This window comes from Vanessa atalanta, chromosome 2, assembly GCF_905147765.1.
Source record: "Vanessa atalanta chromosome 2, ilVanAtal1.2, whole genome shotgun sequence".
Classification (NCBI taxonomy): Eukaryota; Metazoa; Arthropoda; class Insecta; order Lepidoptera; family Nymphalidae; genus Vanessa; species Vanessa atalanta.
Genome location: NC_061872.1, coordinates 4,866,330 through 4,893,734, shown reverse-complemented (window position 1 = coordinate 4,893,734; position 27,405 = coordinate 4,866,330). Strand labels below are relative to the sequence as shown.

The 27,405-nt window shown below is 32.0% G+C and overlaps 3 protein-coding genes across 4 annotated transcripts; 1 reads left to right on the top strand and 2 right to left on the bottom strand.

Moving 5' to 3' along the window:
- Positions 1 to 4,731: 4,731 nt before the first annotated feature.
- Positions 4,732 to 16,596, bottom strand: LOC125071160 (pancreatic triacylglycerol lipase-like). Its single transcript, XM_047681265.1, has 11 exons — positions 15,313 to 16,596; positions 12,714 to 12,820; positions 10,465 to 10,623; positions 9,815 to 9,952; positions 8,941 to 9,044; positions 8,407 to 8,534; positions 7,999 to 8,139; positions 7,450 to 7,548; positions 6,824 to 6,935; positions 6,326 to 6,468; positions 4,732 to 5,106 (listed from the first exon to the last, which is right to left on the bottom strand). The coding sequence occupies exons 1-11, from the start codon at positions 15,407 to 15,409 to the stop codon at positions 4,928 to 4,930; spliced, it is 1,407 nt and encodes a 468-aa protein (XP_047537221.1). The 5' UTR covers positions 15,410 to 16,596; the 3' UTR covers positions 4,732 to 4,927.
- On the top strand, positions 14,605 to 24,406 carry LOC125071147 (serine/threonine-protein kinase polo). 2 transcript variants are annotated; one of them, XM_047681243.1, is made up of 11 exons: positions 14,605 to 14,627; positions 16,596 to 16,704; positions 17,079 to 17,303; positions 17,828 to 18,032; positions 18,629 to 18,821; positions 20,164 to 20,390; positions 20,723 to 20,853; positions 21,944 to 22,125; positions 22,601 to 22,734; positions 22,840 to 22,952; positions 23,416 to 24,406. In XM_047681243.1, exons 1-11 carry the CDS (start codon positions 14,620 to 14,622, stop codon positions 23,608 to 23,610), a joined length of 1,722 nt encoding a protein of 573 aa, XP_047537199.1. In that variant the 5' UTR covers positions 14,605 to 14,619; the 3' UTR covers positions 23,611 to 24,406. The 2 variants fall into 2 exon arrangements, with proteins under 2 accessions (XP_047537199.1, XP_047537208.1); XM_047681252.1 differs by having other exon boundaries at positions 14,614 to 14,632.
- Positions 24,380 to 27,028, bottom strand: LOC125071169 (stromal cell-derived factor 2). The gene is made up of 4 exons (XM_047681276.1): positions 26,883 to 27,028; positions 26,505 to 26,700; positions 26,016 to 26,240; positions 24,380 to 25,612 (listed from the first exon to the last, which is right to left on the bottom strand). The coding sequence occupies exons 1-4, from the start codon at positions 26,971 to 26,973 to the stop codon at positions 25,438 to 25,440; spliced, it is 687 nt and encodes a 228-aa protein (XP_047537232.1). The 5' UTR covers positions 26,974 to 27,028; the 3' UTR covers positions 24,380 to 25,437.
- Between the last annotated feature and the right edge of the window lie 377 nt (positions 27,029 to 27,405).

The following is a 27,405-nucleotide window of genomic DNA, read 5'->3' as shown; positions in this document are numbered from 1 at the left end:
AGATGACCTCACTGCCTTTCGGCCTATCATCAGCTCCAAGGCTTTTTTCAGCAGTCACTTGCTGGGTCGCGGAGACTCTACGCAAGAGAGGGATGCGGATTCTGGTGTACCTCGACGATTTTCTCCTGGTACACCAGAATCCCTCCAAATTGGCATCACAGGCCGCGGAGGCTGTGGACCTTTTGGAGTCCCTAGGATGGAAAGTCAATTACTCGAAGTCAGCTCTGACTCCTGTGAGGTCACTAGACTTTCTGGGCATCAATTGGGATACAGAACAAAATATCATGTCACTTCCAATCAAGAAAAAGATGTCAATTTCTACTGCCTTAACAAGTATGTTAACCAAGAAGACTTGCAATCTTCGGGAGCTACAGCGCCTCTTAGGGCAGTTGAATTTCGCATGTTTCGTGATACCGAGAGGCCGACTTCATTGTCGGCACCTGCAGATTTTTTTACGTCAATTTCCTCGCAATCTGCCAAAAGTAAAATTGGACATCCCGCGGAGGGTGATGAGAAATTTACATTGGTGGCTCGGAGCCGTAGACCTAACAACTCCTATTCATTCGGTAGGAGTATCCCATTTTCTGACCACCGACGCTTCAGACATCGGTTGGGGTGCAGTACTGGACAAGACGACAATGTCGGGCTCTTGGACAACTCAGCAGAAACTATGGCATTGCAACAAAAAAGAGATGTTCGCAGTATTGTCTGCAGTAAGAGGCCACGCGAAGAGTCTCAGGAACTCACACGTGTTGCTACAGACAGACAACAAAACAATTATTGCGTACATTCGCAAGGAAGGAGGCACTCACTCGATAGGCTTGCTGTCTCTGACGTTTCAACTCTTGACCCTTCTAGACAAATGGAACATAATTCTATCTGCACAGTATCTCCCAGGCAGATACAACGCCATAGCAGACAGACTGTCAAGGAGACGCCCAATACCCGAGTGGCATCTACTGCCTCTAGCTACCCGGGAGATCTTCAGGCGTTGGGGAAAACCAGACGTAGACATTTTTGCGTCCAGAAGGTCGGCAATAGTACCAGACTACGTAACTCTCGATTCACGAGACTGTTTCGCCATATTCGTAGACGCTTTTTCAAGAGACTGGAATTATCGGTTGGGGTGGATATTTCCTCCACCAAATCTAATACCAAGGGTACTATGTCATCTCAACAGGGCGAGAGGCACCTACCTACTGGTGGCTCCGGATTGGAATCAACCCTTTTGGAAAGCAGATCTCCAGGCTCGAGCCCTGGACCAACCCATGATTGTACCCAACTTGCACAGAGCGCTAGTGGACCTGACAACAGGGCGTCCACCTCCACAGATAGACCAGTTAACTCTGAAGGTTTGGAAAATTGGGGGTGGGCGGACAAGATAGCCACATGGTCGCAGGCTGAAAAAGACCTTCTCAAAAAGAGTTGGCGTCGTTCGACTCTTGACACATATGAACCAGCCATTAAGAGATGGATAACTTGGTGTAGCGCTAGAAGCTCAGACCCGAAATCGCCCAGACCAGAAGAGGTAGCTCAATTTCTTGCTGACACCTTTCTAAAAGAAGGTTTAGCTTATGGCACGATGCTGGTTCATAAATCAGCAGTGGCAACATTTTGTGGACAAAATAGTGTAATATCTTCTAACTTTATGGTGAAACAAGTGTTGAAGGCCATCAACAATTCTAAACCACCATCATTTAAACCACCAATTTGGGATGCCAGACAAGTGATAGAGTGGCTAAAAAATAACCCCAACAATAGTTCATTATTTGAAATTGCAAGAAGAACTGCAACAATCTTACTCCTAACGTCAGGGCGTAGGATACACGACCTAACTTTATTAAGAATATCAAAACAACATTTTACTGATGATGGACAAGATATTTGTTTTTGGCCAGTATTCGGAGCTAAAACTGATAGTGGATCTAGACGCCAATCTGGTTGGAGACTTCTACCTAATCAAGAAATTAATTTATGTCCAGTTCGTTGGATTCGTCTTTTGATTCAAGCATCTGAAAGTAGGCGGACAGAAGATATAAAGCATCTGTTCATAACAATAAGAGGTATACCAAAGCCAGCTTCTAAGACTTTAATAGGAGGATGGGTGCGGTCTGTACTGAAGGATGCAGGAATTGATGCCTCACCTGGTTCATGTCGATCAGCAGTAGCTTCTTTGGCTTGGCTAGAGAATAGGCCCGTAGAGGAAATTTTAGAAAGAGGTAATTGGAAAGCTATAAATACTCTAAGAAAGCATTATTGCCGAGAGATTGATACACAGGAACGCGAATATGATTATAATTTATTTGATAATTTTAAAACTATTTAATGTGATGACTTCATTGTGATTGTTTTGATCTCAAGTAGATTTATAAGGCATTATATAATTAAAATTTAGATTCTGCTTCGGAGGCTTTGTATGTTAAATTTTATAGTTAATGTTTTTTATCTTTAATTGTTGCAGAGAATTTATTATGTTGTTTTTTATTATTTGTAATAATAGATAAAGACTATTCTGTTTTTAATTAATTATTATTATTTTTTCTTTTGTTTTTGTTTGGGTCAAATTTCTACAATTGCATTGAATAGAAATTGACTAAATTAGGTATATTCCTAATATTGTAGAAATAAGATAGAGTCAGATATTGGAATTTTATTTGCAGGAGGATAGCAAATAATAATTAATAAAAGTTATTTCTTTTATTTATTTATTTTTTATTTAATGAAGATAATAAGACTGACTGTAGGTTTTATTAGTATCTACTCTTATGTTCGAGACATGTAATTTTTAACACATTAATTATTCTGCTTAACTCAACATTGCGTGTGTTTATTTGTCACCAGCAGATATCAAACACGTCGTCTTCATAATGCGATGCTGTGTTTTCCACAAGGCACATAATATAAACGTTTTACATAACAATAAAACGGTTATTATGTGCCGAAAGAAAACACAGCATCGCAGGAACGCTCTTCCTGGTGAATACTCCAATGACTTTGACAGGCCGGTTCCCGCCTTGCGGTGACAGAGCATACAAATAAGGCAAAGGGTTAATGTGATTCAGCTTAAAACACACAGGCGTAAGTAAAAATATAAAGGTGAGTTAACACTGCTTCTTCATAATGCGATGCTGTGTTTTCTTTCGGCACATAATAACCGTTTTATTGTTATGTAAAACGTTTATATTATTGGCATACTCGTAACTTTTTGAAATATAGCCTAGAGATAGGGTGTAAGCATTTCTAATATACGTTTATCTATATACAATATTCAGCTCTGTTAATATCCAGTACTAGCGAGCAAAGCGCTAATGAGAAGAGATTAAAAAAGAAGGTTAAGGTCGTAATAAATAAAGTCAATTTCTCATTTATAAATTTCCTAAAATTATTTGTTGCAAATGATTACTTGACTTGGCTGACTTAGTTTTTAAGTTTATGTTCGGTTAGCGGAGTAATTACATACTTGGACCTTTAACTTATCCAAGGCAGAAAAAATTACAGTTTCTAGAAATATGCCAATTTTATTATATATATATTAATTATAAATATTGTCCATAAAATTTTTACAAAAAATTAAAAAGTATTCACCTGCTCAATTTTGTCCCTTGTTCTTCAAAGACATACTTTAAGCCGTGAACTCCACTATTTCGTCCAAAAAACAGTAATCTTTTAATCAAGCAACGGTATACGCTCATTTTGTCAATCACTCAAAGTGAGCCCTTTCATTATTACACAGTAATCTATTGTCACTGTCATTATAATATTTAATTTCACATCTAATTTAACTAAAAGCTTCCATTACAGGAACTACATAATACATTTAATATAATGAAACATTGAATCTACAATTAATATTAAAAACTAGTAATCTCACATCAGATATATATGGTCTCATAGCTGGACCCTAATAAATATAAATACTACATCGAAGCTAACTTTTTTTTATGAGCTTTTACTTCTGCGATTATTGCGATGCATTATTCGTTTAATAAATAATGTTCTCAGAAAAGTCCTTTCTTTATTATTAACCAAAAAGTCTGTTTTCTTTTATAGAAAATATGTATCTGCTTCTCAGAAAAGTCCTTTCTTTATTTTTACCCAAAAAGTGTGTTTTCTTTTATATAAAATATGTATCTACTTTATCCCAAAATAATGTGAAAATTTTATCAAATCAAAATATACTTCATTCGAGTAGGCTCTTGCGAGCACTTTAAATCTTTTTACAGGATTAAATTTAATTGAATGCTACGACCGGTTCGGAATGTAGATTCTACCAAGATAGCATAAAACAGCATTTACCCTTATCCGACAATCAGTTACGTATATTATATATGAAATACAATAATTGAATTATTACTTATACCGTATGAACATCGACAAATCATCTTCTATGTATCATCTGAATTAGTGATTGAAATTTATTAATTGGCAAAACTAAATTTATTTGATGATTTTTATTATAGAAGCGAACACCTTGCCCAAGGACATGAATTAGCTTTGCAGAGACGGAAACCTGATGTTTTTCTTTACTTCTTGTGTTGTTTGTGCCCGAACAGGACTTTTTTATACATTTGAAATTGATATAGAATCTGGTAGGTATCGGATATTGAATATGAACACAATTCAGTGAATGCATGCTCCGAATTTGCACTCAAATAATTAGTATTTTTGATGGATTGTTAGCATCCAAAATTAAAAATAATTGTTTACTAAAAACACTTTATTTAGTAGAAAATTAGAACAAAATTCGAAAACAATTACAATACAAACATAACAGCGTTAAAGATAGCATTGCAGAGATCGTTTATGTAATCCAAACAAATTGATAGAATAAATTAAAATTATTTTTAAAACTAAAGTCTAAAATAAATTAGTAGATGCATTTCTTACAAATTATAGTTTTCAAATGATATTGTAGCAGAAACAGATATTAACCAAAACTCAACAATTTCTGTAACCAACTCTTAGCAGTTGTTGTAGTAACATCTTCAAGATCAGGGTCAGCGTAGGCTGGTGTTACCTTCGGTATTGCTTTTTGCGACCGATCAAGACGGAATCCTTGACGTAGATCACGTAATAAGTCTGACAATGGATGGAGAAGATCGTCCTCTGGTGAAATAAATATTTTACATTAGCGTTACATTAGCAATACGAGCCGAGATGGCCCAGTGGCTAGAACGCGTGCATCTTAACCGATGATTTCGGGTTCAAACCCAGGCAGGCACCACTGAAATTTCATGTGCTTAATTTGTGTTTATAATTCATCTCGTGCTCGGCGGTGAAGGAAAACATCGTGAGGAAACCTGCATGTGTCTAATTTCAACGAAATTCTGCCACATGTGTATTCCGTCAACCCGCATTGGAGCAGCGTGGTGGAATATGCTCCAAACCTTCTCCTCAAAGGGAGAGGAGGCCTTTATCCCAGCAGTGGGACATTTACGGGCTGCTAATGCTACATTAGCAAACTGTAAATTTTCCACTACTGGGCTAAGGCCTTCTCTCCCTTTGAGGAGAAGGTTTGAGCATATTCCACCACGCTGTTCCAATGCGGAAAAAAATATATCTATATTATATATAACTGAAATTTTTTATTGTTTCTACGCGCTAATCTCGTGATTTTTTGTATGATTTGATAAACATATTATTCTCTTAGAAAGCCCATTCATTGTGAAATTTTGACTAAATAAACTTTACGAGATTACACTAGGATGTGAATCCTGCGCCATGGAGCTCAACAGTCAATTGTAGACCCACGTTCAGAGACCTGCGACTAGCATTATTTAAAAGAGGTTAAATGGAAAAAAATCAAGTATGGCCAAGATAATAAAATCATTTATGAGTTTGACTCGCGGGTTTGATATAAATAAAAAATAAATTAGATATCAAATCTTATAAACGGACAAAAAACTGTCTCCCTCAATGATTTGAGACTGTGTGATGTTTGAAGACTGTTTAGTTAAACATTGGTTTATCTCTTACTGTCATCATTAATTTACATCCAAAAGAAGAAGACACAACTTTGTTCAACTAATCACCCGCTAAACAACATTGCTATGTAAAGCCGTCAATGTATTACTGGTGCAAGGACTTATTAGTTATTTTACCACATAACAGAAATACCCTGAATTGTTATTTTTCGAAATTAACGAAAAGTCAGAGTTACTACAGGCACAAGAGACACAACATCTTAGTTCCCATGGCCCATTCACAGTGTAAGGAATAGTTAATATTTAACGCAGTTGATGAATAGTCATTAATCATTAGCAATTGATCCGATTTCCATTTAAAACGATTTTTATTTAATAATATATGTTATCGAAATACTTACGACAGTAAGGCTCTTTTTCTGACGTCAACACGAAGTAACCTCCTCGAGCTCGTGGTTGTCCTGACCCACCCACTGCTTGGATGCCCATCGCAGAACATGGAGATGACAATCTGTTACAAGCAGCTAGCAGACTCGCATTGACTCTATGAAATAATAATTTAAAAAAAAATGGGAACGATGTTTAACATCTATTAGCACCTTGGGAGTAAGACCGGCATGTATGCCAAACAGCAAACTTTGCTATAAACCTTTTTATTGGTTAACTATAATTGTAAATCCCTTTAATGACCATAACTTTTATGTCACTATTTTTATTTTTTAAACTACCTTTACAAAAAAATCGACCGTATATATAGCAGTATGGAGGTATTTAATCCGAAATATTTTTTCATAACACAAACTTCTAATCTCTAGCACATAATCAACCTGCTGAAATACCCTTCACAGGAGACATTTTAGGCGATTCCAAAGAAATTGTATAAAAGAACTTTCACTCACCCTTCGTAAGTTAAATTCCATTGGTGAGCTTGAAAAGTGCAATTATTGTTGATCAAAGATTCCGTGAAGAGAAGATAAGCACGGCCGTGGCTGCAGATCGCTTGTTGTAGTTCTAAATTCAATCCAATTTTTAGATTACGAGTATCATATACAAATAAAACTCACGTACTACACTAAAAATTATTGATGTTTGGCGATAGAAAACTTGAATAGCCTACATAAACCTCTACCAATTTTTTGTTACCATCATTTTTTGGTAAGTAATATATATACTATATAAAGTTATTACCGGTATATAATGCGAATTAAATACCAATCAATACACTCATAGTCACTGTTATTAATTTCAATTTTACAAAAGAGCTCTTCATAAATTAATTCAGTCCTCTCTCTTCTCGGCGAAGGTATTTTCATCCTAATAGTACTGTTATGGCAAAATAGTGTTAAGGATTTAATATAAGTTTGTGCCTGAAATGAAATGTTTTGCACGCGATGCTCCCGATATCCGCCATTATGAGTTCCGCTGCAAAACTGCATGCTAATAGCTAGTTTCACAACCAATTTCTACTATAATTACAAAGGAAAAGTTATGCATAATGTTACTATTAATTAAAAATAAAACTTACTAGACGGCGAAATTGGTAACAATCGTGCCCAAATTGAATTTGTCTTGTTTCCACATCCCGGCTGTTTCATACCACCATTGGGATAAAAGTCCGCGTGACCTGAATACACGTCATCATGATTAACATATTGTACCCAATAACATAGACTTTCGTGCATATCTTGGGTATTTAAATGAATAAAATTGCTTATGAAATTTGGTGTCCCAAAAAAAATTGGAAATATTTCAACAGTTTTCAGTCCGTGTACAAAAGGCCATATATATCGGGCGTCTAGAAATATTAAACAAACAAATACAAAATAATAAAAGCGTAATCATTAAAATGAATCTGGTGTCCCAAAAAAAATTGGAAATATTTCAACAGTTTTCAGTCCGTGTACAAAAGGCCATATATATCGGGCGTCTAGAAATATTAAACAAACAAATACAAAATAATAAAAGCGTAATCATTAAAATGAATCTGATTTTCAATGAGTTCCCGGGTCCAGAACCTACGTAAGGGGAATACTGTTGACCTAATATTTTTTTATTAAACAGTAATTATAATTACCAATAGGATCAGGTAATCCAAAACCAATCTTCTGCAACAGTCTCCCATTTGTGTGAATAACGTCAACAAAATCTGCATCCGTATCGTCTAAACGCTCAACACGATTTGATGTCCGAAAACATGGCTGCGCTGGATCTAAGCCTAAAATTTTAATAGATTGTAAAGTTTAAAACATTTTAAGTACAATTTCAATTTCATTAAATTATTGAAAAACAGGAAAAATGCCAAAATTAGCTTGAGAAAATATTATCCAATTTTTTTTAACATTTTTGAATATTTTCATTTTAAGAGAGTTTTTTAAAGCTAGCTAGATTATAACGTCAATATCACGTACGTTACAAAACACTTAAAATGATAGCTAATCTACATTTAATAAATTGTGGACATACTATTTTCTAATATATTTACCGGTGATCCTAGAAACTTTGCCAATATGATAGGAGACGTAAGATGCAATGTGAGCTCCAAGACTGTGACCGACGAAGTGAAAATCCTTCACTTTGGCTCCAGTTGCTGACATGAGTTGCTTCATAAAACTGACAACGATATTAATATTTTCATTCCCGTTTTAAAACAAAATCGTAATGGGATTAAGAACTGAGAAATTTAATAATGCACCTTATTTTTTTTTAAATATAAGGTTTTAACAGTAGGGAATATTCTTAATCATTATTTATTCAAGAAGAATCAGTCGCGTTGTAAGGTTGAACTAAATCTCAAATTTCTTCGAGCATCAATTAAAAATATAAAAACTAAATAAAATTTCTATAAATTTGACTCATAGAAGAAATAAATTGAGTTGCCTTAAACTCTCAAAATCTTCAGACGTTTGATCGTATCGTATCGTAAAGTTCAGGCAGCTCCTCGTATCAGCGGGTCTGGAGATAGAAGAAGTTTACTTTTAAATATTATAAATAGATAGGCTTAGATATACTTCAGTACCCAGTAACGTCAGAACCAACTCGTCGTGTATTGGCAACAGCTCGCCAATATTTCCAAGTATTACCGCCCTTACTCCAATCCACGGCTATAACATTCACGTCAGCCTTAAAAATACAAATAGTCATAAAAATCCAATTTTCAGAAAATAAATTAAAGCCTCAGCTATCTATTATTAATAATCGTGACTTAGGTCGACTATCATTAAATATTAGGTTACGCTAACTCAATATTTTTATGGTATAGGTCTATTCACTCGAGAAGTACGTTCCACGTTAAATTATTACCGGCGTGCATTAGTATGAGTGACCCTCGTGCGTGTAGTGTCTTAGTGTGCGTCAGACGACTAAGAGTAAAGTCAGGACAAAATAATAGGAAAAAATTTGTTATTTATTTTATTAAAAACTAATTAATTTAAGTAGAACAGACGCACTTTCGAGAGCGAAATGATATAGGTTAATAATAATTAAGAGTGATAATTATTGGTGTTTCATTAGGTAAATAAGACATTATTTAATATTATATTAAATGTTTGCAATGAGTCAAGTAATAAATATTATTTAATTACAAGATTTTTTAATTGGCATTCGCTGAAAATGGTTGCATGCTCTTGTATTAATTAATTTTACAATTATTCTCTCTGCATTGGTCTTTGTCATCATAAAAATAGTTCAATAACGTATTATTGCTTGATCTTATTTATGTCCTAAAAGTAATTGATATTCTATTTATATAAATAATAGCTTTAGGGTGGGTTCAGAATATAATTGATGATAATTCATAATAATTAATAATTATGACGTTGAATAAAAGATAAATTGGTTATAAGACACAAGGTTGTACAATTTAAAAAATAATAATGTTTAACTATAAATACCCATTCAAGAAAAGCGCCCGTCATCTCAAGTACCCAAGACGCATTACTGTGACTCATAAATCCATGAACGATCAATATGGTTCTTCTATCCGGGTCGAAGTCCACCCATTCGAGACCAAATTGGGATCCAGCAAAGACCTATATTGAAAATAGTTCTTTTGTAGTCATTTATTTCGAAATCTTTGTGAACAGCAGAAATTATGCCAAACAATTGTAAATAAATTACGCTATGCTAGTTGTTCGTGTTTTTTTTAGTACCAGGAGTTCATTGTTATTTTCATTTCTTTAAACTATAATTAAGTAATTTCATAATTCGATCGAAGTTTGCAGACAATATCATTCTAGTTATTAATGCTGACTAGCATTGGAATAACCTGTTATGTATACATGCCTATGATTCTACATATATTTAATGTGCAGCATATATTACAATGTTGAGTAATAATTTTCTAAATGCTTATAATATTTTCTTAATATATTAATATGTTATACATATGTTTTAAATTCCCAACTACGGGCTATTACTGGCCCATTCGGGATTTTACCCCAAAACTCTGGGACGTTACTGAATTAAGTTATTATTGAGCTAGTTTTGATAAAAAAACTGATATAAAAAAATATGAGGAATCAAAAATCTTTCAATATCTTACCTGAACCCTGCCAGGCTTGCGACGAGAAGAAAAGTAGAAGTGTGTATTGACATCATCAGATGAGTCGGGGCGCATGTTGAAAAGCCATATTTGTCGTGTTAGTGAACCTAAGCCGAAGCAGTCGACTAAATCAGGAACAGGAAGGATAGACGTAGTTTCCTAGAAGAACACTCAGATAGATAAATATCAATGATAGCCATTTGCATTAAAAAAGACCTATATGTCATTTTAATTGTTTTTTGAATAAGTTCATTTACGCTGCTTACGTAGAGTGGAACTGAATAAAGTGTACTGGCAGGAACCGTTACGTCTTCCCCTCTCCTTTCTTTCTCTTTGTCTCTTTCTATTATATACAGTTTAATACAAGATTGTTCAAATTTATTTTTAGTTATTTTCTTTAATTCACGCAACTTTTTTATAGGCTATGTAAATTTTTTTATGGGCCATTAAATGTCTTTAAAAAAAAAGGTATTTAATGGTATTCTCAACTCTGCCAGAAGCCATCATGCAAGTGTTAACAACAACTGTACATAATTTTAATCAATTGTATGAATGATCTATGAATGCATCCGGAAAAAATAAACAAAGAATTATTCATTGTTATATTTTTATACATTGGTTTATATTTATGGATTGCTTTAATCTGTCCCCACTGTTTACTTCTAGTCCCGAACGGTCATTTCGACCTGATTTTGATTCTGATTTTGTCTCTAGCATTTGATTATGTTGGCCAAATTTTTATGTAATTTCTTTAAAGATTAATTTATTTTACACTCATTTAGAAAATCATGTTTTTTAACATAGTTTTTTCATGTTCCCTGAAAAAAATATGTTGAAAAAAAGATATGTCGCTCACGCCAGGAACCCTTGTTTTGATGGAAACTAATATATTTTTTACCGTCAAATAATTCTAACAGCGATATAATCTTTTTTATATGCATATGTAGGTAGGCGGATGGGAAAAAAGGGCCATGATGATAACCACCAATGCCCATATAAATTATCACTGGAAGAAATATTAACCAATGCTCCACCAACTTTGGGAGCTAAGATAGTATGTGTCTTGTACCTGTAGTTATACTACCTCACTCACCTTTAAACCGGAACACAATAATTTACTAAGTATTGTGGTTTGGTGGTAGAATATCTGACGAGTGAATGGTACCTACCCAGACGGGCGAGCACAAAGTCACACGACTAAGTTGACATAATTAAATGAATCAATTTAATCAATTATCCTTGTGGTGAAAAGTAGAAGGAATAAGTAATAATGCAGCTTCCGGACTCAATACATGGAAATATATGAAAATTGGAAGTAAATAACATTTTTTCTTATATCATGAAATCTAAATCATAAAGTATGTACGCGGACGTGGTGAAAAACAATAACAAAAATCGCATACACTCATATAACAGACAACGTTAGGTGATAAAACTCGCAATCAGCATACCAATAATGTACACTATACTAATAATAATAAAGGAGGAAGTTTTGTTTGTTTGTTTTTTCCGGATTCGAACTACTAATACGATTGTTCATTATTTGGATAAACAGATATGTTTTGTTGTAAATTAAATGGCTTTATAAAATACCGTATATTTAATATCTCAAATGGTATTTCTCGTTTGCCTAAAAACTTAATTTAAATGTATATTTTAAAGAAAAATTAAAAGGCCAAATGGGAATGTCAATAGAACAAAGCTTAAATCAGCCGGTGCAGCTGTTTTCAAGGAATCGTTATATAGTAGTAGTTAGTAACAAACCTCCGTCTTTTCGGAGCCTGTTAAAAATGTCTTCAAATAAGTCAGTCAGAGAATTTATCTATCCTTGACAACTTTATTCATTTAAAAAGGTAAGGAAACGATCGATTCACACAATTAGTTTAGCCATAGACAATTTTGCTATTTTCTACTAATTTCGCATCAAAATTAGTAGCATTTGAATGCATCTAATAAAATGACGTGAAACGCAAGTACCGAATGTGCGAATGAAGAGATCGCTGATTCGATTAAGATATTATAACATTTAAGATTTTAAATTAACATGGTTATTTTTATTACTAACAGTATTTAAAACGGGATATTTACCATGTTTTTTATTTTTATTTGTTGGAGCTCGATATTTCGACATTATCTTCGAATGTCTTGTTCACGAGACTCGTGACCCGTTTTAAATACTATTATAACATTTGTTTCTATATTAGTTTTTAAAATAAACATAATTATATAACACAAATATAATTTAAAACCTCATAGCTAGCGTAGTCGATGACAGGCGTAGTCGTTGCCGTGGAGTTACTTTTCGCACTCCATTTAATAAATTCCTTCAGATCGTCTGGACTAATGTGATTTTCAACTGTAATTCAATAGAGCAAAAATATAAAATTGTTAATAAAAGCACATTTGAATATGGAATAGTAAAAATAAGTCTTCAAGACTTATTTTTACTATATTCAAATGACTATCCAGACCACGATGCACGGAATGGTGTCGTTCTTAATTAAATCGTAATAACTAAACTGTATATGAATTCTATATTATATTACCTGTAAGTAAAAGAACAATTGAAATGTATTATTAAAAATTACTGCTGTACACGAAATATTGTATCTTTTGTTGGTAGTTCTAAAAAAAAAAAAAAAAAAATAAATACAAGCTCTATATTGACAAATGCGAACTCAAACACAGGTGAACTCTCCTTCCTCACGGTCAAGTATCACACGCTCACAGGCTCAACGGCTGTAAGTGTTTTTACGTTTTGATAATAAAATCCTAATCATTGGACGTTCCTAGTTCCTACCCGTGTCATATTAAATTCTAACGGCTTTAAGGGAATTTTGTTGTTAGCAGGCAGACAAACGGACCGTTTGACAATGCCCTGTGAATAGTCAATGTTATAGACATTAGACATGCTTTGCGGATGCACTAGCCTTGGCTGGTTAGAACTAGTGTTAATTTTTTTTATTTTGAATGTTAACAAATACCTACAGTCTAAGTTGTTCAATGTGCCTAATTTTATGATACCGTCCCGTCTTTAATTATTCTTGTTAAAAATATATTATTTACTTTTATAAACTATATATGTCAATGTTTAACGATTTTACAATTATTGATATTATTAAATATTAGGTATACCAAATAATAGTTAGGTATTTATCTATAATCGAATATGCTAAAGATATAAAACTACAATTAGCTGTGACCTAGTTTTTTACTGAGTAAATATTGGACAATTGATTTCGCCCTAAATAAACTTATCACTACAACTAAGACATAGTCACGAGTACCAAGGGCTCACTGGTAATGATGGTAATGTCATTTTAATCTCTAACTAAACTTAAAAAATATACACATGTAATTTTGAATTTCTGTAAACTAAATAAAAATAAATCTTCACTCTATAGAATATTTTTTACATTTGTTTAGTATTATTGACAGATACTCGTACCACCTTGACTTTACATTTATAAATAAAAAACTAATCATAAAATTAAAGCCAAATGCTTTCCTAAAAATGTTCTTAAAAAATCGTATAAGCGCTTTCATAAGTTAAGTAGAATCCATCGAGTGTAATTTCTTTAATAGTATTAAGAAATGTCGATAATTTATATTTAACTGTCTTATTTCAAAATTTTGGCGCGAAATTTCATCAAAATGATTGCATTTGGTTGATGATTTCATTTTTTCTAATACATTTTAACGATATAATTATTCTTATCGTATAAATATAATCCTATGAAGTTCGTAAAAATAGAATAAAACAAATAATATTTTCTTGCAATATGCATAAGTGTAGAACCGTACCATCTGACGATATGGCACTATCTTGTCATAATTTGTAGAAATTGAAATAGGTATTGCAAATACATTATGAATCAAAATAAAATAATGTGCAAAGAACACATTTATTTAAAATCTAATAAAAGCATTGTTATCAAAAGTAATGTATTCGCAAATAACTTTTGTGCATAGTAGGAACATCGTTCGACCCAGTTTCGTTTACGTTACTAGGGCAGATGTCTCCAAGGCAACCTATAAACCTAGGCAATATTCAATGAACAGTAGTAAGCGTCGGTGCTAACACGCAATGTATTGTGATGATGAAAATAAGAGTGTCTTGTTAAAATGAAATCGCTTCGGAATCAAAAATAAACGATGTTAAGGTCAGGTAGAATTTTTAATGCATCATAATTAACGCTTTAAGTATACAATTTCAAATACTGGCTTATAATTGATAAGGTATGATCAAAATGTGAATATCAGCATAAAAACAATTATTAATCATTAAGAGTAACAAAATAAAAAAATAATAAATATTCGTTACGTCATAACAAAACACCTTCCAGGGTAGGAATTATGTGTGATGAATACACTAACTTTAACAAGATGTCTTTAATATAAATATATAATAATAGACATAACTTTATTTTTATTCATTTTTTTAACTGGTATGTTTACCTATAAAATCCTATCTACGTTAACGTAATATTTAGACTATGGTAATAGTAAAAAATATATTTTAACTAAATATAATAAAGGAATAAAAATCATCACTACAAAAGTAACTGCATTATTATAAAATTTTATAATAATGCAGTTTATAATATAGTAAGTTAAGTTATGTACCAAAATATAAAGTACTAAACGTTAAGGCTTATAAAACGATGGACAGAAAACGTATATTTTTTTTAAAAGCAATTTAATATAAAGCAAGAAATCGTCTTTAAAAGTAATTAAATACGTGTAGGTATTAAAACCGGAAAAAACAGCAATGAATCTTTTAAACATAAATACACATATATATATATATATACAACTAAAGAAAAAAAACTTTTTTTTTTAACTTACGTTCATCTGTTGTTACCCAGGTGCGTAGAGCAGTTCCATAATTAAATGCAAAAATAGTGACTACTGTTATAAAAAAATAATTATAAAAAATATTCATCGCACTAAAAAATGTAGTATAAAGAAATAAATAGTTTTACTAAAACGATAATAATTACTCCACCGCAACAGTCATCAGAGTTAAATAAGAAAATAAAACAAACGATCGTGTTTTATCTACAGCCATAAGCGCGACATAATTACATACTGATTTATATTAGCGAACAAAAGTTGCAAATGATTACCAGGATGTAGTCCTGGCTCAACAAGATAAATTATTATCAGCTTGTATTGTACACTAATACGTAATAAACTTTTTCCATGCCTCAATTATTATTTTTTAACTAAACACCATTTCAAATCTCCTATGTACTGTTTAATCTGACCTTTGGAGTTAATGTATATAACTTTTTTTGACTTAATGCTGTTATTTGCTAAAACAAAATATAATTGTCTGTATCTTACTTTATTGTATATACAAAAGCTGCTTTATTTAAAGAGTGTGTAATCGTTAGATAAATAATAAAAACAAAATATGTAAGCATTCAAATGCAATAAAATGTGTAGCATTACCCTCATTTAAAACAGTGACATATTAGTAATAGAGAAAAATATTTTTTATTACCCAAATACAATCTTTAATGATTTAATATAGAGGTATAAATATATTTATTGAAATATATTGATGGAATTAATAATAGCACTTTAAGAAATTAAAAACTTTCTATTAATTTTATATCATCACTAAAAAAGTTGTTTCATCACATTTAGTTTTATCTTTTAAAGCCTACGAAAAAATAAATAATATACATTATAATTTGAATTAACATTTAAGTGCAATAATATTCATTTTAAAAGGAGTATATTCTTTATTCAAGTAGGCGCAAAAAGCACTTTTCAATCGTCATGTTATGAATTGAATGTAAAGGACCATTGATTTCGACACTTAAATTTCAGCCTTATAAATAAAATTATAGATATTACCAATATATATTAATAAAACTCATATAAAATATAAAGGAGTATAACACAATTGTGTAGTAGTACTTTTATAATTGGACAATTTTTAACATTGGCAATATAGATAAAAAGAGCGCTCTCATTGGCTTACGTTTTCAAAATCCATAACAACTGTCTCCATTTCAAACGATTGCCGTTTGAAATATCCTTTGTGAATTTGTCAACAATCTTCAATATCTTTGCTTACAGTTATTAACGTCGTATTTTATTTTACTTTATATTTTAAGCTTATTTATAATGACGTCAATCAAAGAAGATGAAAAGAAAGAAATTCCCGAAATAATACACGATCCCCAAACTAATTGTACATATCAAAGGCTGAGATTCTTTGGAAAGGTAAGTTTTATTCTAAAACTGTTTAATTTTTTCTAACATTATTTCGTAGTGACACGATCAATTGTCTTTATTGATTTACCAAAGATATATTCGTATAAAATTTAAAAAATCATATGATTTATTGAGGTTAGCATCTGTAACTTCAAAAAAATGATCGTTGGTTAACGGTTTAATTAAAACGTAATTTTATTAATCATTAATTTAATAGTAATATACTATTTCTGTGTTTACTTAACAAAATATTGGTAACAGACAATCTCAGTAAAATTTAAAAATTCCGTTATAAACATGAGTTAAAATATTCAACTTCTTGCAAAGTTTTACTAAATTATTTTTAAAGAAATACTAACAAGTGTCAATTATTCGAATTCAAGGGTGGTTTTGCAAAATGCTACGAAATACAAGATATAGCATCAAACCAAGTATATGCCGGAAAAATTGTTTCCAAAAAACTTATGGTAAAATCAAGTCAAAAAGAAAAAATGGCACAGGAGATCTCTATCCACCGGTCCTTGTTACACAAACATGTCGTTGGCTTCCACAGTTTCTTCGAGGATTCACTTAATATTTATATTATTTTGGAGCTGTGCAAAAGAAGGGTATGTATTAATAAATCAATTTATATTTTACAATACATGGACATATATCAAATGTCATACAAAATAAGTACTCCAGTTTTAAAGTACTTATTAATTATCTTTTCCTAAATTTGTTATTATATGTTAGCTTTGTAGTTATCTTTTGATATAAATGCTTTAATTCCTTGATCCAAATTTCATAAATCTAATTACTAGAAACTAATTTTCATTGTAGATGTTGAATGCTTACTTAAATTTTGCAGTTATCAAAAAATAATTGGTTCATTGCTTTATCTTGAACTAATAATCAGTAAACTTTACAATTAATAAGTTATCTTAACACTTTCTAGGATTGTTTATTCTTATAGATTGTATAACAATTACTTAGCTATTGTGTATTTTGTACCGACTCTCTAAAGTATTAAGACAACTCTCAGTTCCTATCCTAGAGAAATTCCTGCTGTTATTTTTTGCTCGCATCATGAGCTCTTGAAAAGTTTGTCATTTAAGTTGTATAATAAACATCAACTGTTCTTAATTGACAGTCAATGATGGAGTTACACAAACGTAGAAAAGCCATATCCGAACCAGAGACAAGGTTCTACATGCACCAAATCCTGCTTGGTGTGCAGTACTTGCACAGCAAAAGGATTATCCATAGAGATCTCAAACTGGGTAATCTGTTTCTTGATGATGATCTCCATGTAAAAATTGGAGATTTCGGTCTTGCAGCCAGGATCGAATATGAAGGTATACCTTTTATTTAACTATGCTACTGATTTTCTATTAAAACAAACAGTAATTTTCAATTAAATGTAAATTTCAACCGATCATACTAAGTATAAATTTCCTTTCAAAAATTACATATACATATCATTCCAAAACAATTGATAAAGTAATAGATTTTAATATTGAAATTGTACAAAAAATTAAAATTTCTTATGTATAAGAAATCTAGTTAATAGTGGTAGTGACATAGTACATTATTCTAGTAGGTTTGTATTAAATAGAACTGAACTGGACTGACAAATATTGCTACTTGATGGTAAGTGATTACCAAATGTGAAATGAAATAGCCAAAAGACATTAGCTCTGTAAGAAATTTTAACCATTCCTTACATTGTCAAAATGTCACTACCATTTGGTAACTGATGTCTTATATTCATGTGTGCCATATTGCTCCTTTTGGCAGTAAATATATGAGAATAGGTGCTATGTACCCAGATGGGTTTGCAAGAGCTATCACCAAGTAAATCATCATAAAATAGACCACATTACATGTATATTATATTATATTAAAACCCAAAGCTTAAGACAGGGAAATTATGCAGTAATGTTACTTTTAGGAGAGAGAAAGCAGACTTTATGTGGAACACCTAACTACATAGCCCCAGAAATTTTGACTAAGAAAGGACACTCGTTCGAAGTGGACATCTGGAGCTTAGGTTGCATCATGTACACACTGCTTGTTGGCAAGCCTCCATTTGAGACTTCCACGCTTCGGGATACATACAAAAGAATAAAGCAGTGTGAATATAGGTTTGTAAATTATACTTATTTGTAATTCATAATTATTTCTCCTTTTAATAATATTTAGCTATAATTTTTTTATTATAAAACTTTGTATTTTAAATAGGAGAGAGTCTTACAAAGACTTACATATTATTTCTTTTATTGCTAAAATCTGATGAAAGAGTATAAATACTTTTAAATTTCTTAGTGAGGGGGTAAGCCTAGCTCTACAAGCTTGTTTCGCGGGCCCGTGGCACTCAATACGTAGTCGATACGCGCAGGCTGTTATCACCGATAACACTCTCAATCAACGTTACAGGTTTTACATATATGTGTTATGGTGATGGATACACGTGCATATTGTCTGTAATGTATTCATGCAGCTGCATAAAATTGTCAAGTCATGGTAATAAACCTGTGATCAATTTCACCTACAGCAGTCTCACTTAATAGTAACTTTCCAACGGTGCAGATTTTATATTGCAGTAGAGTGTGATCCAAAGATACCAAACAGAGTTCAGGTGCAAGAACAATAGCTTCAAGGCCTTTCTAAGGCTCAACAATATAAATACTGCCAACGTCCAAATCTGGTACAGCTACTGAGAGAGCCTATAATTGCCCAAACCTTAGATTTAACCCAAGACTCCAAATCTGCATTCTTAAAAGCCAGTAAACCAACGAAGCAGTTAATACTACAATGCCATTATTAGTAGTATGTTAGCATAACCAGTAGAGTTGACTCCTGTTCTTTTCATTACATGTCAAAATATATCTTGAAATTGTCTTATCTATGTATCATTTACAACTGGATAGATATTAATGAAAGTTATAATGGCACTATCACACCTTGGTCACTACAAAAGTGGCACTTGTTATACAAGAAAATAGGAAAGGCAGGCAAGTGGCTGGCCATGAGTATGAACTTACATATGCAGCTATTCATCAATGCTTACATACTGCTTGTGTTGTTTATTGTTAATGTAATCTTATTATGTGTATTTGTTAACATTGAGTCATTTATTTTTTGTTAAATAAAACATAACTTGAAGGCTGAAAAAGTATGATCATGTCATGTCATAATATCAGCTTTATTTGTATGTGACTAACAGTCAGTATGTCAATAAATTTAGAAAGTTAATTTATATTCTAAATGTCGTGACCCTAAAATTCAGTAAATTTAATTGAGACTGATTCCATCACTTAAGCTGATCTAATTAAGCAAAAATGTACACAGTGCAACTTTTCAATGGCTAGGTACTAGTAAAGCTCTCGAGGTGTTTTTAAATAATTTACTCTATCTAGTGATAAATAGCAAACCACGTTTTTTCTGCTTTTTATTTGACACATATTCATTGAATTGTATTCACAGAATCCCATCATCACTACGTAAACCAGCAGCATCAATGATAGTCCTACAGCTGCAGTCCAACCCATGCATGCGGCCGTCTGTGGACAAGCTGCTGCAACATGAGTTCTTCTCATCTGGCATTATGCCAGCTGCATTGCCCCTATCTTGCCTCACGACTGCGCCTAGGACTGATCAACTGGAAGGCATTGCATTACACCGTCGACCACTTAACGAGGTTAATGCTAATGGTCAGTATTCACTTTGATATTTTACCGAATATATAATTTACCGAAAAAGATATATAATTTACTGAAAGGCCAAATTATCAGAAAGTTCACATAATGATAAATTGTCATCTGCAACATAAGGAATGTTACAGAAATTCCTATATATTTATAACCCATTGATGAAACCTCTGGAGGAAGATCAATCCACAACATGTATGTGCATGAAAGGAATGATATTTTATTTGATTACTGCCTCGATTTACAATCCCAAAGTTACTACAAAACCTCATATTAATAATTTGTTCCGAATACGAATACAAAAAAAAAGGTTTCTAAATTAAACCATTTTCCAGATAACATAATGGCCGTGGACTCTCCGGTTAAGCGCGCGCCACCTGCAGAGCCACGTGCTGTTGAACCCACTTCGCATCGCCAGAATCTCATCGCTCTTCGCGATCAACTGGCTGCATTGCTTACTAACAAGGTAAATTCTAGCATAAGACCATGGACATGGACAATAAACCTATAATCGCAAAATTGAAACTCTAAAAAAACTAGCATTAATTTACTGTTTTTATATTGATTTTACTGTCGAGACTTACTTAACTTTAGGAAAGTACAATTTTCTACAAAACTATATATATTCATAAATGTTCATTTATGGTAAATTATTGATAAATTGCTTATCTTTCCTTACAATGACAATGTTTTAGAGACAACAAAATTACAGGTGTGGTAGTGTAATTCAGTCATTAATCGTAAAAAGAAATAAAACATAATATCCAAAAGGACTTCCCATCGTGGAACAATTATCGGTAACGCCTCGCTTCGCGTTCTCACCTATGACATGTGGTTCGCCATAGTAATGCAACATAACCGTTTGCTTTTGCTTTTATATGTACATATATGTATTTATATGTATAAAATATTAACACTTCCCCTCTGTTTCGATTCACTATGTGAACAAGGCCATTGAGAAGGCTTTTCCACGCCGCCAAGCACTAGATGAATTATAAACAGTAAATTAGGCACATGTAAACTCAGTAGTGCGTGCACAATTTGAACCCGTGATTTTCGGTTATGAAACACTTAATCTGGGGGCCATTTTGGCTCAGTTTAATATAATTTAAACATTTTGTGGTTTCTAAACATTATATATTCAGTTTATTAATCCTGGAAATTTCAACATTGATATCTGACTAATAAGTAAGCCTTTGCTTGGGTTTTCGCATTGGAAAGCTACTAGTATGTATACTGGATGGAATCTGATACTATGTGTACCGCATATATACCTGATTCTGTTTACGGATCGTCCAACTTTTACCCAAAATATATCATTCATCCTCGTTTTAATATATATTTTTCAAGCATGATAATCTTTGTAGGATTTACTTAAATAGAAGAGTTATTGTCGTGCTCGGTTAAGAATATCGATAAACACTAAGAATGTTATATAATATTTAATGTGTTATTGTATAAATAAATTAAATGTTAAATAATCACCAATGGAATTGTGTATTTAATTGAGCTTATTATATATGAACCCACTGATCATTTTTTATGTTTTAATTCAGTTAAAATGCCGCCGCGAGTGCCTGAACGACGACATGAGCGATCCAGCCGCGCAACCCTTGGTATGGGTCGGAAAATGGGTCGACTACAGCGACAAGTATGGTTTCGGCTACCAGCTCTGTGACGAGAGTGTTGGTGTTATGTTTAACGACACTACTAAACTCATTATGCTCGCTAATGGCGTGTAAGTATAAAAGATATTTTTATCACTTAAAATATATATTTTCAATAATCCATAGTAGCATAACATAAAATGGATATTATCTTTGATCGCTTATTACGTGACTACCACTGAACATATCGGTATCTAACGACCTCGCTCGCCAACTCTCCATGGACCAATATGTGAGACAACTAAAACTTCATCATATCTTAGAGCTAGAAGACCGGCAGTAGTTCTGAGCAATATATGTAGGGCCTCCAATGGGAAGCCGCTTCGCATGACATCAGCACTGAATAGATTTGCTCATAGCTTTTGGGTTGATTGCAAATATAAGCAGAAAAAAAAATCGGTATCAGACCCGTCAACGCTGTATAATCCGTACATAGTTATAGCCTAAAAATGCTTTGAATTCCGTTGATCATTTGAATAATATTAATTAATAAGTATGAGTAACTTTTAATGCAGTAACCCAATTAATTATGTAATTTTTTTGCAGGAATGTACATTACATCAACCGGCAAGGCCAAGAGCAGTATATGACTATGCGGGAATACCCACAAGAGCTGGACAAAAAGATGAAACTTCTTACATACTTTAGAAGATATATGACAGAACATCTTATGAAAGCTGGTTAGTTATTATCTATTTGTTAATACAAATAGATATGTAATGTACAAATTTATTATTTTAATGTGTTCTACATAACTCCATGATTATTATTGTTTTGTTTGACAGGTGCTTCAGTACCAGTGAGAGAGAGTGATGGTCTGTCGCGATTGCCACACTTGCACCAGTGGTTCAGAACCACACTAGCAGTCATCATGTACCTTACTAATGGAACCTTACAGGTAAACACTCAGATAATTGAATTCACATTAATGTTAAATGTGTATAGATTACGATAATAATTTCTGAATAGTAAATAAATTTAAATTCCATGGTGATTAATCTTGATCTCCATTAACTATATTCAATAAGCTACTTTTACATAGTCCTCTTTTATTGAATATTGCTTAGTGCAATGCTGACTTGATATTGCCTGGTATTGTTGTGTTCTGGCGTCAATTCTCATGTGTGATGGCGACTACTTACCCTTCGGTTGTCAATTTGTACATCTGCCCACCTTATTAAGAGATTTTATTTTTTTTATAATATTTTTATGCGTATAGAACAATTTTAGTAAATCGTCTACATTTGAATTATTTCCGATTTTATAATTTTGTTAGCTATATGTTATCTCTAAATGGTTAATGATTTACACACATGTTTATGTTATCGGGTATTAAACAATGTCTTAATTTCCTATTTCAGATTAACTTCCAAGATCACACCAAAATTATCCTCTGTCCTCTAATGCAAGCTGTTACATACATAGATGTTGAGAAAAACTTTAGAACATTCCGCTTCAGTACAATTGAAGAACATGGCTGTGATAAGAAATTGTACACAAACTTGACATATGCACTAGAAAAACTTAACAGCGTACTAGCTAACAAACTATGCTAGCCTCCTACAACTTACTAACTGACTATGGACCTAGTATATCTTTATATGATAATTAAATGAATTGATACTCTGCACAGATTGATTGTAAGGAGATTTAGTAGCCAAAGTGCTAATTTGCGCACCTATGTATTGTAATCGTTTTGTATTTTATTCTATAATATTTAGATAAATTAAAGATTCTGCTAAAAAATCTTCAAGTTCGCCAGCAATTCAGTAATTCCTAATGGATATCTTTTAACTCTTAGCTGCCTTATTTATTAGTTAGTCAATATTTTGTTTCAATTGTGCATATTAGGTTAATCAATTGTACCAAAATTGCACATTGTAACAGGTAAAATTATGACACAATTAAAAAAGTATATAGGACTATGGTCATTTTTCAAATGAAGATATTTACACACTTATGCCAATAAATTGTATTGTTAGAATATAAAATACATTCAAGTGCCTCACATTCTAAATGTTATGTTTGAATATTAGGATTAAAATTTTAGTTTAGTTTTTGTTAGTTTGACCATTAAAGGAAATAAATAGTTGCACCATGACTGAGCGGCCGGGTGCTAGCAGTTACATGATTATTTTGATCATTTTATTTAGTTTTAGAACTATTTTTAAACATTATTTTTGTGCTTCAGTAGTATCACAAAATTTATGCCCCCCAGTGTGCAACGGATGATTCAATATTTTCTACTCTCACTTTATTCAAATATTTTTAAAATGTATTTATTATTCATTTAGTTGATAAGTTATTGTAAATCCAATACAAGTTTTCAGATATATTCTTGTAACTTCCAACTTTTTTTCTGAAAATAAACTAGACAGTATTATGATGCTTTTGAAGCACTACACATTTGTAACTTGATCATTTCTAAGGGGTGTGTTACCTCATGTAACATAACATTTGACAATAAAGTTTTTAGTACAAACAACGGCCTTTAACTTATCACTTTTAATTTTAAATTCAACATAATCAGGTATTCCATTAAAATAATTATAGTATACAGTCATGAATATCAAATATGTGATATGAACAATTCATATATAAACTCATATACCCAGGAACTTATTTTTAATTATAAGTGTAAATTAAAAAAAAATGTATTGAGTTTTAGACATAATTGTCCAAAAATTGCCAGTAATTAAAATGTAAAAATTACAAAGTCACTTATTGCCTCCTTAGAAGTTGTGTATAGAAAATGCAGTTTTTACTATTTACTATAATAATAAATTACAAAATCAAAGAAATGAAGAGAAAGATTATTATATTTAGTTCACTCATTTATGTACAAAATTTTACACAATATTATACCCTACCAATGATTCTTGAGCGTTGCATCTTTACCCTGTCCAAACAGTTATTAGATTTTTGATGTTGTCTTGGAACATAACTGTTGTGGATTGCATTCAAGTTCACTTTAAAATGGGTAATAAAAAAATATGTAAACTGCCTAATTTCATTAAATTATTTTATTTATGACTTCTTACATACATTTTAATACCATAAATGAGTAAATTTTTTTATATATATTATCATTAAAAACATTGTCATGCATTATAAATATAGTTCCATTCTAAGGTATTTGCCCCAAATGAATAAATAATATATATATATATAAATAATTAATGATAGTACTGGCCAATTAGTGCCAATAATCAAATTGATAATAAAAATATTACATTACCGCAATCACTAGTTCCATATGTCAAAAGGTGAATAGCTGATTGGACTGGGTTTAGTACGCTTTTATAGTAATGCATACTTGGAGTCTACCAAATCTTCATAAAAGCAACAGAATCACAAAACTATTAGATTAAAGTAACTTGAAATTATAACTCTGTGTGAATTGCATTCTGCAAATGAGGTAGAATGTCACTCGGGTGGACAAAGAGTCCTTCTTGAACTTGCCAGTCTGTGTAAGCTCCATACTGAGATGTAACACCAACTATTTCACCTTGCCCACTAATCGGCCTTCCAAAAGTTCTGCCTGAACCCGCCAGATACCTGAGGCAAAGTTTTACATTCAACAACATAAGAACATTAATCACACATTATGAGCCACAAATTTTTAATATAGATGCATTCATTTTTATTGAGGGGTTTAAAAATATCAATAATAGTGTATAAAGTATGGGGGACAATTGCTTCTAATAGTAATATGATAATTTGTTATTAAAATAGACAAGTTTTTGATTTGTTTCATTATAATTAGTTTTGATTTTTTTCATTATTTGTTCAAAAAGTATGCAGCATTATTCCTGTTATCTACTTAAAATGTGTATATATATTCATATAATCCTCTTTTAAGGACAAAGTTGATTATAGTTATATGTACATGACTCACTTTTACAGGCTTAGCTTATTTATAACTTATATCTTGCAGTTACAATTGAATAATATTACTCACGCTGCAGTATCAACATGCTTCAATTTAACAGGTGTGTCCCTTCTCCAGTAGTCATTATTACAGACTACCGTCCAATTATCACCACTGTCACCCTCACCGTCGTCATCTCCGTAACAGGACACTTCTTGGTTTCCTGACAAGGGTGATGAAAAATAATGCGAATGCAGGTTTTTCTTGGTAAATACATGTTGCAGTCGAATATTAGTGTTACATTTTATGGGAGATCTGAAATAAAAAAATATACAGTTTTATAATCAGCTACTCTTGTTCTATAGAATTCTATGATATACACAATTATCTTGTTGATATTAGTTTTTGGTATGTTCAAGGCAAGTGAAATAGTGGTAGTGTTATTTATGTTGAACATAGACTATATAAATAAACCATAATATTATAAACAATTAATATGACTTTCAAGAAGTTAAAAGTTGCAAAAAAAAATATGCTCATATGTTCTGTCATCAATCAAATCTTTTAGAATAAACTTACCCTCGTTTACAAGTTTCACCCATAGCTGCTCTGACTAACCAATGGCTATTGTGATCATCTGAAACGTCGACCGCAGTAACAGACTGTTGACCTGATCCTGAACCATATTTCACATCGTGTGAATGAAGCCGCAAACGCAAATCTGTGTTCATTAACTTGAAAATAGTTCCACACGTCACGAATTCAGCTCTAGATGCTGTAAAATATTAAATTGTGTTTTAAAGATATATAGTAAATACACATTTCATTCAAAAAAATCTATAATATCCTCCCCTCATATAAGGCCACGTAATTGTTAAACGTGCAGAGATAAACAAGAAAACAATTGCGTTAAATGTGATAACATTATGTTTTAAGTAAAAATGGAGGAATATATACCTTCAACAACACGGGCAGCCCATAAAGTAACAAAAAATAATAGTAAATGCATTATATTTATATAGCTCCCAAACATTTTCAGCAATGCCATTTTCTGTAAATTAACGTTTAATCTGACTGAACCTGAGAAGTAAGGACTGTGAGAGATGACGTTTATAATTTGACTGATTCAAAAACTGACCGAAAATATGATATGTGAAAAAACGTTTCGTTCTGAAATAATATTCATATCTTTGGTCATAATGCCCTTTGCATCTACCACATATAATAGTAAAATCCTAAAACGGCCATTAAAAAATAAGTTAATTAAGAATTATATTTTATAACACTAACACGCGTATAAAAATACAAGATTGCTTGCTTAGATTAAACAAAAATCTTTATATTTAAAGTTTGCCTTGCGATGTAAATATATTCTAATTAACAGAAGAATTTTTGAACTTCAATGATGATCACTCCAAACAATATACTAGAGCGAGAGGAATTTATGTGATTTTAAAATAAATGTTACGACATTACATAC

Bases quoted from the DNA above. Each gene is read 5' to 3' on its own strand.
- LOC125071147 (XM_047681243.1), top strand. The intron at 17,304-17,827 runs GTATGTATTAAT...CTTAATTGACAG, and splicing joins TGGAGCTGTGCAAAAGAAGG to TCAATGATGGAGTTACACAA. The intron at 20,854-21,943 runs GTAAATTCTAGC...GTTTTAATTCAG, and splicing joins CTGCATTGCTTACTAACAAG to TTAAAATGCCGCCGCGAGTG.
- LOC125071160 (XM_047681265.1), bottom strand. From the start codon at position 15,409: ATGAATATTTTTTATAATTATTTTTTTATAACAGTAGTCACTATTTTT. The intron at 9,953-10,464 runs GTAAGATATTGA...TTTTCAATATAG, and splicing joins GCAAGCCTGGCAGGGTTCAG to GTCTTTGCTGGATCCCAATT. The intron at 9,045-9,814 runs GTATTTATAGTT...TGTATTTTTAAG, and splicing joins CGGGCGCTTTTCTTGAATGG to GCTGACGTGAATGTTATAGC.
- LOC125071169 (XM_047681276.1), bottom strand. From the start codon at position 26,973: ATGGCATTGCTGAAAATGTTTGGGAGCTATATAAATATAATGCATTTA. The intron at 26,241-26,504 runs GTAAGTTTATTC...TTTTTATTTCAG, and splicing joins GGTGAAACTTGTAAACGAGG to ATCTCCCATAAAATGTAACA. The intron at 25,613-26,015 runs GTGAGTAATATT...ACTTTGCCTCAG, and splicing joins AAGCATGTTGATACTGCAGC to GTATCTGGCGGGTTCAGGCA.